Below are 11,311 nucleotides of genomic sequence, written 5' to 3' on the forward strand. Positions count from 1 at the left end.
CTCAAAAACATGCTTGGGCTTCCCTGGAGGCGCAGTGGTTGAGAGTCCGCCTGCCGATGCAGGGGACATGGGTTCGTGCCCCGGTCCGGCAAGATCCCACATGCTGCAGAGCGGCTGGGCCCGTGAGCCATGGCTGCTGAGCCTGTGAGTCTGGAGCCTGTGCTCCGCAACGGGAGAGGCCACAACAGTGAGAGGCCTGCATACCGCAAAAAAAAAAAAAAAAAAAACCATGCTGAATGAAAAAAGCAAGTTATAGGAAAATATTCATATATACAGTATGATTTCATTTATATAGAGCTCAGAAAAGTCAAAACTAGATGATGGTTGTTGTTTGAAGATATATATATATTATATATGTGGTAAAATTAAAAGGGAGGAATGACTAATATAGAATTCAGGTTAGTAGAGCCCACAAGGGTCTTCAAAGAAATTGGTAACTTTCTGCTTCTTAAGTTGGGTGGAAGGTACTTGGATGTTCATTTTATATACTTTTATAATCCTTTAAGTTGCACATTTACGTTGTATACTTTTCCTTTGTATATGTATTTGACATAAGTAAAACCTTCCTTAAAAAGGCATACATTCATGTGATTTTTTAAATGTAACAAAAATGTATGCAAGGAAACCTAAGTCTCTCTCCCCTCTCATTCCTCCCATCTCCCTACCCAGAGGTAACCACTTAAACCCCTTAAGAATGTCTTCATGCATCTAAGCTCTTATAGGTACCCTTTTTCATCCTTTGGCTTCAAGAGTCTCCATCCCTGTCCTGACTGCTTTCCTCTCTTAGCCAAGGCAGAAGGGGAGGAGGAGGAGGAAGAAGGGGAAGAGGAGGGTTCGCTGATTGAGATCGCAGAGGAGGCTGAACTGATTCAAGCAGACCGGATGATTGAGGAGGAAGAGGTGGTGAGGCCCCGGCGACGGAAGAAGGAAGAGAATGGGGCAGTACAGGAGTTGGCTAAAGTGCTTCTGGCCATGAGGCTAGACAACTATGGCCCCGGGACAGCAGCCGGGCAGGAGCAGGCTGCAGGAGAGTGGGAGGTAAGCTCACTTCCTCGTAGCCCCTGCAAGTCCTAACAGAGTAGGAAATGGGAGTTCAGTTATTATTGCCAGGTGGGTGTGGGTAACTCTCCTAACGGGCCTGAGAGCATCTGTTCTGACCAGAACCACAGCCCCTGATTTTCACTCACTTCTGTTGCACCGTATTCACTTCATCCTCATAATTAGCTTAATTTACCCTTTTACAACCTAACCCTAGTAAAGATAGGGCTACGGCTCCCCTGGAGGCGCAGTGGCTGAGAGTCCGCCTGCTGACGCAGGGGACGCGGGTTCGTGCCCCGGTCCAGGAAGATCCCACATGCCGCGGAGCGGCTGGGCCCATGAGCCATGGCCGCTGAGCCTGCGCGTCCGGAGCCTGTGCTCCGCAACGGGAGAGGCCACAGCAGTGAGAGGCCCGCGTACTGCAGAAAGAAAAAAAAGATAGGTCCAGTTTCCAAGAGTATAAAAATTATGGCCTTTTAGAGGGGCCCTGGCAAGAAATGCTAACTTAGAAAGACAGGAAGTAGGTAGCCAAGTGCTTCTCTTGAACTTTTAGAGAAGCGCAGCACATATGAGTCAGATCAAACACTTACGGTCTCAGTGCTTGGTGCTTTCATGGATATTCTGTTTTCAACTACAAACAAATCTGTGCATTAAGATTTTAGAGGATTCAAGTAAAACAGAATGAAGTAAGCTATGTAGACTGGATGGAATATTTATCCTTCAATCACTCTGAAATTTGATATTTCTCTTAGAGCCAGAATAGTATAAATGCCCAGACTTTCTGTCTGCTCCTTCCTTTGGTAGAACCCAGTGGTCCTCAGAATTTACAGTGTCTTACTCTGACAATAGAACACTGAACCCCACTGATGATTTAAGGGATTTTAAGGGCAGCTTTGAATGCAGCTTTCTCCAGTCTGCTGGCTTTGAATCTGATCTCCTAGTTCAGTTCAACATCTCTATGTGAGGGACAGAACCATGAGCCCAGTACTTGGAAGCATGGATTGGGCGTCTCTGCCATCTGGCCTCTGGAGGAGTTGAATTGTTTGGTTTTGAAGCGGAGGGGGGTCCATAGTACTGTGACATCTATCTGGCATGCCAGTCCTTCTAAAGGCTCATGCAGAACCGGGGGGAGGACTTTCTCCAAAATGGTGCCTTTTACCCACTTGTTAAAGGTACTATCTTGATATAACGGCATTAAGACCATCTTAGCAGGACCTGTATGGCATTTAACGAGAGAGACACACCTCCACTACTGTCATGACATATGTTTTAGGAATGAGAAGCAGACTGTGGTCAAAGATGTTCAGTAATAACTAGTGCCAGCACTCTTCTAAAGTGCTTTCCATGTATTTACTCCTTCAGTCAATCCAGCAACTCTGTGAAGAGGTACTGTTGTTATTCCCATTTTATAGAAGGGGATGCTGAGGCACATAGAGGTTCAGGTTCAGTAACTTACTCTAGGTCCCGCAACATATAAGAGGTAGATGGGACTTTGAACCCAGACAAACTGGCTCCAGAGCCCTCATTTAGCAACGAAATATCCGTTGGGAGAGTGTGAGACACTTAGAGAAGTTCATCAGAGATGACAGCTCCTTTTTTAAATGTGCTCTAGCCCCCGCCTCGGGCTTAGAACCAGGCCCACCTCTACTCAGTGACTCTGACTGGTATTGATATCCACAGAACCAGCGCAACCAGAAAAAGAAAATGAAGAAGAAGGTGAAGGTTGAACTTCGCAAGCTGAACACCATGACTGAGGCCGAGGCCAATGAAATCCAGGATGTTTGGCAGCTGGACCTGAATTCTCGCTGGCAGCTTTATAGGTACTGTGCCCACCCCACCCCCACCTACCCCCAGCCCCAGCCAGCCCATGTAATTTCCCCAGGGGGTTCCTTTCCTGTTCCTAGAATATAAGCCCTTCAGATCTTCAATATTAGTGTTAACCGACGATTGATTGAACACCCCACTGAGCTGAGTGCTAGATGCAGCCATGGGATAGAATAGACACGCTTGGTTCTACCCTCACAGGGTTTAGAGGCTATCCAGGAAGACAAATCAGTTAGTTCCACAAATAAAAAGTTACAAATAGGCATCAACACCAAGGAAGAAAAGAGCAAGGAGTGCTAAGAATATTAACATGGGAGCTGATCTGATCTGAGATATCCAGGGAAGTGGCATTGGTGGCAGGATCTGGAAGATGAGTGGGCATTAATAAGGCCAGTTGGGAAGGGGGAGCAGATGAGCTTGCAGGGACCACATGGGTGTAAAGGCCTCGAGGGGGGAGGGAGCATGTTTGAGAAATTGAAAGAAGGCAGCCAGCATGGCTGTGTCTCAGACAAATAGAAAGTGAGGTCAGAGAGGTGGGCAGGGGCCAGACTGTGCAGGGCCTCTTAGGGCTGAAGAGAACCACTGGAAGGTTTTACAGCAGAGTGGTGACATGATCTGTTTTACTTGTGGAGAGTTACAAGTAATTCTCCACAATTACAAGCAATTGTGAGGGGAGGAGTGGGGACTCGGGCAGGAATGGAGTAGGGACAGTTTGTGAGAAATTCTTCCTGAAGCTTTTAAAGTCCCTTGCTCTTGTCCAGTAGTTAACCTCTGTTCTTTATCCCCCTCCTTCCTTAGCTCCTGACCACTTATATACATCTCCCTGCACATCATTTTGTTGGCCATTTTGGACTCTCAGGTGCCTGCACATCTGGGTCTCTCCTTTCTCTGTGGCTTGTAACTTCCTCTAGGGTGTAGGTTCCACTTCATGCACAGGGCACACTGAAGGGGCTTCCTCCACCTTCTCAAAAAGTACATGGCTTCCTCTCCCTGGTTCTTCACATTCTCCAGGCTGTGGCTACAGATGTACCAGGCTGACACCCGCCGAAAGATCCTCAGCTATGAACGTCAGTACCGCACATCAGCAGAGAGAATGGCTGAGCTGAGACTCCAGGAAGACCTGCACATCCTGAAAGATGCCCAAGTTGTAGGAATGACAACAACAGGTAAGAAAGCATAGAGTTCACTACTGTTGCCAGTGCCTATCAGATTATCTAGGACAGGTAAAGAGAAACTTCTTTAGTAGGTTAGAGGAAAATACCATGAAAAGCTATTGAAAGCAAGCTGTGTTTAGGGTTCTCTTGGTGAAATTCACCCACTTGCTTCTACTGCATTTAGAACCTCAACAGTGACAACATGGGGATGATGCTCTGGAGACCACCCAGCAGCACTCATTCTCATCCAGTGGTCACCGTGGCCCTGGGTGAATGTGAGGACTCAGTTGTAACAGACCCAGGCTCAGGGGTCACCAATCCAGAAACCCAGTGGCACAGCGAGTCCAGTACATCTGCTCAGAGAACTCTCTTTGTTCTCTTGAGGTGCTGCCAAATATCGCCAGATCCTGCAGAAGGTGGAGCCTCGGATCGTCATCCTGGAAGAGGCTGCTGAAGTCCTTGAGGCCCACACCATTGCCACCCTGAGCAAAGCTTGCCAGCACCTCATTCTGATTGGGGACCACCAGCAGGTAGGCCAGGGGCCCCTGGAAGATGGGCTGGCTCTCTGCAGGAGTGGAATCAGGAATCAGACAGGAAGACCCTGGTCTCTGCTTCACCAGTCCTCAAGCTTATTAGTGGCTGGCTGTGACACCTCTTTTCCTCACCTCCCATGTTCAATCTAAGAGCAGGTGCTCTTAGATTTGGGGCATGTTTTAGAGGTAGCATCATCCATTTCATGTTCCCTTTGCTACTTTTTTTTTTTTTTTTTTTGGCGGTACGTGGGCCTCTCACTGTTGTGGCCTCTCCCTTTGCAGAGCACAGGCTCCAGACACACAGGTTCAGCGGCCATGGCTCATGAGCCCAGCCACTCGGTGGCGTGTGGGATCTTCCCAGACCGGGGCATGAACCCGTGTCCCCTGCATCGGCAGGCGGACTCTCAGCCACTGCGCCACCAGGGAAGCCCCCCCCCTTTACTACTTTTTAATCTACCGTGGCTTTTTTTTTTTGCGCTGCGCAGGCCTCTCACTATTGTGGCCTCTCCCGCTGCGGAGCACAGGCTCCAGATGCGCAGGCTCAGCGGCCATGGCTCGCGGGCCTAGCCGCTCCGCGGCATGTGGGATATTCCGCGACTGGGGCACGAACCCGTGTCCCCTGCATCGGCAGGTGGACTCTCAACCACTGTGCCACCAGGGAGGCCCTACCGTGGCCTTTTAAGTGGACTGTTACAACAGCATGTTCCCCATCCCCCTGCTTCCATTTTTGCCACCCTCTAATCCATTCTTCATAAAGGAGCCAAAGTGAATCTTTTCAAAAAAGTAAATCAGGTCATGTTACTCCCCAGCTTAAAACCTTCCAGTGGTTTCCCATTGCACTTAAAATAAAAATCAAGCTTCTGGGGCTTCCCTGGTGGCGCAATGGTTAAGAATCCGCCTGCCAATGCAGGGGACACAGGTTCGAGCCCTAGGTCCGGGAAGATCTCACATGCCGTGGAGCAACTAAGCCCATGCGGCAGTACTGCTGAGCCTGTGCTCTAGAGCCCGTGAGCTACAACTACTGAGCCTGCGTCCTGCAACTACTGAAGCCCGCCTGCCTAGAGCCCATGCTCCGCAACAAGAGAAGCAACCACAATGAGAAGCCCACGCACCGCAATGAAGAGTAGCCCCGCTCGCCGTAACTAGAGAAAGTCCATGCACAGCAACGAAGACCCAACGCAGCCAAAAATAAATAAGTCAAGCTTCTTAAAGTGGCCTACAAAGGCCAGTATTCTCAGGGTTCAGCCTGTTTCTCTGACCTCACCTCATACCACCATCTATCTCATTTGCTCACTGTGTTCCCACCCTCTTCTTTCTGCTCTCTGTTATGGCTTGCTCTTTGAATGACTGGTGACTTCCTCCATGCTGGTGTCAACTCAGATGTCACTGTTCAGAGAGGCCTATGTAAAGAACCTCCACCCCTGGGCATTCTGTCCCATCACCCTTATTTCTTGGCTTCATGGCCTTTGTCACTCTTTGTCTTTAGCCTGTTAACAACTAAAGCAGTGCCTGGAACACAGAAGCCACTTGAAAAACATTTGATAGGTGGGTAGATGGATGGATGGTTAAAATACATTTTCAGTGGAGAATCCTCAGACATGTTTCTCTTCTCAGCTGCGCCCCAGTGCCAATGTGTATGATCTGGCCAAGAATTTCAACCTTGAGGTGTCCCTCTTTGAACGGCTGGTGAAAGTAAACATTCCCTTTGTCCGTCTGAACTACCAGGTGAGAAGCTAGACCTTTGTTACTACCAAATGTCCAAGAGAAGGCTCCTGGGAGCCTGCCAAATGCCAACAAGAAAGCTTCGCATTTTTATTTCATTAAAATACTGCTAGTTTAGTAATGAAATGACTCTGTCAGATTTATTTTTTTGTTGTTTTAAAATACCACAAGTTCAGCCTGTGTTGAGTTTGTGTCAGATGAAGGAGCTGTTTACATTCTGCTCTTTTTTCCTTATTATTCTTTTCAAATGTTACCGCCCCAGATTTTCCACTGGCAACTTAGTCTTTAGAAAACTGTCCATTTTACTCTCTGCCCATGTTTTTAATGACATACATGTCTTGTTTCAGCACCGCCCATGTTTTTAATGACATACATGTCTTGTTTCAGCACCGCATGTGCCCTGAAATTGCCCGGCTTTTGACACCCCACGTTTACCAGGATCTGGAAAACCATCCCTCTGTTCTCAAATACGAGAAGATTAAGGTGAATCTGCCCTACCTGATCTTTCTCTGATGCTGTCAGCAACCTAGGAGGTTATATTTTCCTCAGGACAAAAAAGGGCTTTCAGAAGGGAAAACAGCCAGCTTTTTAAAAAGCTGCCTATTGGGAATTCTCTGGTGGTCCAGTGGTTAGGACTTGGTGCTTTCACTGCCGGGGCCTGGATTTGATCCCTGGTTGGGAACTAAGATCCCCCAAGCCATGTGATGTGGCCAAAAACAAAAATCAAAACAGTAAAAAGCTAGTTATTAAGAAGAGGAATAGAATATAAGTTGAGAATACAGACCTGGGTTTTTGAATCCCAGCTCTGCCATTTAGTAGCTGTGTAACCTTTAGCAAATTATATACCAATTCTGAGGATCAGGGTCCTCTTTTGTACATGAGAATAATGGTTGCTGCCTCGTAATATTATTGTATTGAAGGAGATAAGGTATATAAAGCATTCAGCACAGTGGAAGGCTCCTAAATTAAAGATTATGGTACAGAGTATGTAGAAGCCTTCTAAGGTCCTTCCCTGGAACAGGGTCAGTGGCCAACGCACATGAAGATAGAAAAAACTACCATGAATGTACCTTCTCTTCTTTTTCTTTCCAGGGGGTCTCTTCCAACCTTTTCTTTGTAGAACACAACTTTCCTGAACAGGAAATCCAAGAAGGCAAAAGCCACCAGAACCAGCACGAGGCTCGCTTTGTGGTGGAGCTGTGCAAGTACTTCCTGTGTCAGGAATACCTGCCCTCCCAGATCACCATCCTCACCACCTATACCGGGCAGCTCTTCTGCCTGCGCAAACTCATGCCTGCCAAGACATTTGCTGGTGTCAAGGTCCATGTGGTGGACAAATACCAAGGGGAGGAGAATGACATCGTCCTCCTCTCACTAGTGCGCAGCAACCAGGAAGGCAAGGTGGGTTTTCTCCAGATATCCAACCGCATCTGCGTGGCCTTGTCCCGTGCCAAGAAGGGAATGTATTGCATTGGAAACATGCAGATGCTGGCCAAGGTGCCCTTGTGGAGCAAGATCATCCATACCCTTCGAGAGAACAATCAAATAGGCTCTGCCCTCCGGCTGTGCTGCCAGAACCACCCTGTTACCCACACTTTAGTATCCAAAGCTTCTGACTTCCAAAACGTGCCCGAAGGAGGCTGCAGCCTACCCTGTGAGTTCCGGCTGGGCTGTGGGCACGTCTGCACCCGTGCCTGCCACCCCTATGACTCCTTGCACAAGGAGTTCCAGTGCATGAAGCCATGCCAGAAGGTGATCTGCCAAGACGGGCACCGGTGCCCCCTTGTTTGCTTCCAGGAGTGTGAGCCTTGTCAGGTGAAGGTGCCCAAAGTCATTCTCCGGTGCGGCCATGAACAAATGGTCCCTTGTTCCATGCCTGAGTCAGATTTCTGCTGCCAAGAGCCTTGCCCCAAGGTCCTGAAATGTGGGCACAGGTGCAGCCACCCATGTGGTGAAGACTGTGTGCAGTTGTGTTCAGAAAAGGTCACCGTGAAACTCAAGTGTGGGCACAGCCAAAAGGTGAAGTGTGGCCATGTGGAGGACCTCAGGTATGACCTGCCAGTCAAATGCACCACCAAGTGTGGCACCATCTTGGACTGTGGGCATCCATGTCCCGGCTCCTGCCACAGCTGCTTCAAAGGGCGCTTCCACGAGCGCTGTCAACAGCCCTGCAATCGCCTGCTCATCTGTTCACACAAGTGCCAGGAGCCGTGCATTGGTGAGTGCCCGCCCTGCCAGCGGACCTGTCAGAACCGCTGCGTCCACAGCCAGTGCAAGAAAAAGTGTGGGGAACTGTGCAGTCCCTGTGTGGAACCCTGTGACTGGCGCTGCCAGCACTACCAGTGCACCAAACTCTGCTCTGAGCCCTGTGACAGACCCCCCTGCTACGTGCCTTGTACTAAGCTGCTGGCTTGCGGCCACCCCTGCATTGGTTTGTGTGGGGAACCATGCCCCAAGAAGTGCCGTGTCTGCCACCAGGAAGAAGTCACCCAAATCTTCTTTGGCTTTGAGGATGAGCCAGATGCCCGCTTTGTACAGCTGGAAGACTGCAGCCACATCTTTGAGGTGCAAGCCCTGGACCGCTACATGAACGAGCAGAAGGATGACGAAGTTGCCATCAAGTTGAAGGTCTGCCCTGTCTGCCAGGTGCCCATCCGCAAAAATCTGAGGTATGGAACTAGCATCAAACAGCGGCTGGAAGAGATTGAAGTTGTCAAGGAAAAGATCTTGGGCTCAGCAGGGGAAATTGCAGTCAGCCAGGAACGACTTAAGGCCCTACTGGAGAGGAAGAATCTCCTTTACCAGCTGCTCCCTGAAGACTTCCTGATGTTGAAAGAGAAGCTGGCCCAGAAAAATCTGTCAGTGAAGGACCTGGGCCTTGTTGAGAATTATATCAGCTTCTATGACCACCTGGCTGGCCTATATGATTCCCTGAAAAAAGTGCATGTCTTAGAACAGAAGCAGGTGAGGACTCGGTTAGACCAGGTCCATGAGTGGCTGGCCAAGAAGCGTTTGAGCTTCACCAGCCAGGAATTGGATGACCTCCAAAGTGAAATCCAGAGGCTCACATACTTGGTGAACCTGCTGACCCGCTGCAGGATAGCAGAGGGGAAGGTGAGAGGCAGCGTAGCAGAAGAGGTCTCCAGAGTCCGGAAGATCCTCGAGGGGACGTGTAAGTTCACCCGGGAGGATGAACAGCTTGTGCAGAGAAAGATGGAGGCTCTGAAAGCCACCCTTCCCTGCTCTGGCCTGGGCATCTCAGAGGAAGAACGAGCGCAGATCGTCAAAGCCATAGGTTACCCTCGTGGCCACTGGTTCAAGTGCCCCAATGGCCACATCTATGTGATTAGTGATTGTGGGGGAGCCATGCAGAGGGGCACGTGTCCTGACTGTAAGGAGGTGATTGGGGGCGTGAACCATACTCTGGAAAGAAGCAATCAGCTTGCTTCCGAGATGGATGGGGCCCAGCACCCTGCCTGGTCTGACACGGCCAACAACCTGATGAACTTTGAGGAGTTCCAGAGGATGATGTAGGAAGATGACATACCGCTGCCTTTTGCCCCGGCCACCATATGGCTGGGGCCAGCTCCCCCACGAAAGAACCGAAGTTTGTTTTTTATTACTGTCCTTTTAGTCTTAGCACCTATTTAAGGATCCACTTTTAGGGCTTGCCCACATTTGTTTCTAGATTTACTCCTGCTCTAGAGTAAGCACTTTACTTCCAGAACTGAGAGCGAAGTTAACAGGTCTCTTCTCTCTTCTGCAAGTTAGTGGACAGAGTGCCTGAAGCACGTTTGGGGCTTCCACCTAGGCTACCTAGTAGTGTCTCTGGATCCTGACTCATGTCACATGCTTTTTCCGCAGTGCTCCAGAGGCAGATAGGAGCTCAGTGAAGCAGACTCATTCTAAATTGCCAGGACCTAACTTGCACACTCATTTCCAGTCTAATAAAGAGGCCCAGAGGAGCTGTTTATGAGCTGCTTATCCTTTCCAGGAGCACAAGAATCCCTCCTAGCCTCCTCCTCGGGCACCCTCATTCTAGGCAACGGAGGCACGGGATAAGACAGACTTCACTGACTAACCCTGACGTTACATATTCACTGAGAGTGGGGGAAAGTGTGATAGACCACAGCTGGGGGCTTATGCAGCAGGCCCAGGCCAACTAAGGAGTGATCCCTGTACCCTTCCTGGGACTTGCACTTTGGGATGGTTGAGGTTTTTTTCCCTGCAATAGGAGAGGCTCAGTAGCTGTGCTGGTTCCCCAGGGCCTTGAAAGGACTAAACTCTCATTTATAGTACCAGCAGCGCCTATCCAAAGTGTGACCCTTTTGTCCCAACACCCTCTATTGCAGCTTTTGCCTGGGCAGGGTTAGCATGCCAGCAGCTTCTGTAGGTCCCAGGTCCATACCAGAAGCCAGCCCCCAGGCCTGCTGCCTGCATACATATTCCCTCAGTCCAGTGGTCCCTAGAACTGACACTTAGGCATCTCAGGTCTTTCTAATGTTGGCGAGAAAACGTCCCTTTGCTATGTATACATTTCCTTTTTTGTCTTTACTATGCACTTTAGCCTATAAAGCCAATTAATAAAAACAATGATTGAGAAAATCAGTGGTCTGTGTTTGTCCTTAACTGTTAAAAGCAGCTCAAGCAGCTTGAGACAGTGAGGATGGGAATGGAGGCAGTGCCTACGACGAGGTCATGTCTGTGGTATGTGTCTGTGTCTTTGGCTGGTAAGTCATTTTTACTCTTGGTGAAAAGAAAACTCCAAAGGTATGCTTGAAGTTTCCTTCCCCAGAGTCACTCCTATTAACAGCTTTATGAGTCCTCCCAGAGAAAATCGATCAATCTGTGCACATGCAATATCTAACCCTTAAAAAAGTACGTAGTTCTGCACTTGGCCTAACGATCTCGCTTGGGGATCTTTTTGTAAGCACGTAAAAACGGTGAGTCTGGGCTTCCCTGGTGGCGCAGTGGTTGAGAGTCCGCCTGCTGATGCAGGGGACGCGGGTTCGTGCCCCGGTCCGGGAAGATCCCACATGC

The 11,311-nt window shown here is 49.3% G+C and overlaps 1 protein-coding gene across 2 annotated transcripts in view; it reads left to right on the forward strand.

The window, feature by feature from the left end:
- ZNFX1 (zinc finger NFX1-type containing 1) overlaps nucleotides 1-10,879 on the forward strand; it is a 27,953-nt gene extending 17,074 nt beyond the window's left edge. Inside the window, exons 9-15 of one of the 2 annotated variants that reach the window (XM_032604457.1) lie at nucleotides 788-1,038; nucleotides 2,719-2,858; nucleotides 3,874-4,028; nucleotides 4,401-4,546; nucleotides 6,164-6,274; nucleotides 6,659-6,754; nucleotides 7,364-10,871. In XM_032604457.1, the coding sequence (XP_032460348.1) occupies nucleotides 788-1,038; nucleotides 2,719-2,858; nucleotides 3,874-4,028; nucleotides 4,401-4,546; nucleotides 6,164-6,274; nucleotides 6,659-6,754; nucleotides 7,364-9,805 (3,341 nt within the window). In that variant the 3' untranslated portion in view covers nucleotides 9,806-10,871. Of the gene's footprint in view, nucleotides 1-787; nucleotides 1,039-2,718; nucleotides 2,859-3,873; nucleotides 4,029-4,400; nucleotides 4,547-6,163; nucleotides 6,275-6,658; nucleotides 6,755-7,363 lie in introns of both variants that reach the window. The other variant, XM_032604456.1, reaches the window with a different exon arrangement.
- Nucleotides 10,880-11,311: the final 432 nt, after the last annotated feature.

The sequence above is a fragment of the Phocoena sinus genome, chromosome 15, assembly GCF_008692025.1.
Source record: "Phocoena sinus isolate mPhoSin1 chromosome 15, mPhoSin1.pri, whole genome shotgun sequence".
Taxonomy (NCBI): Eukaryota; Metazoa; Chordata; class Mammalia; order Artiodactyla; family Phocoenidae; genus Phocoena; species Phocoena sinus.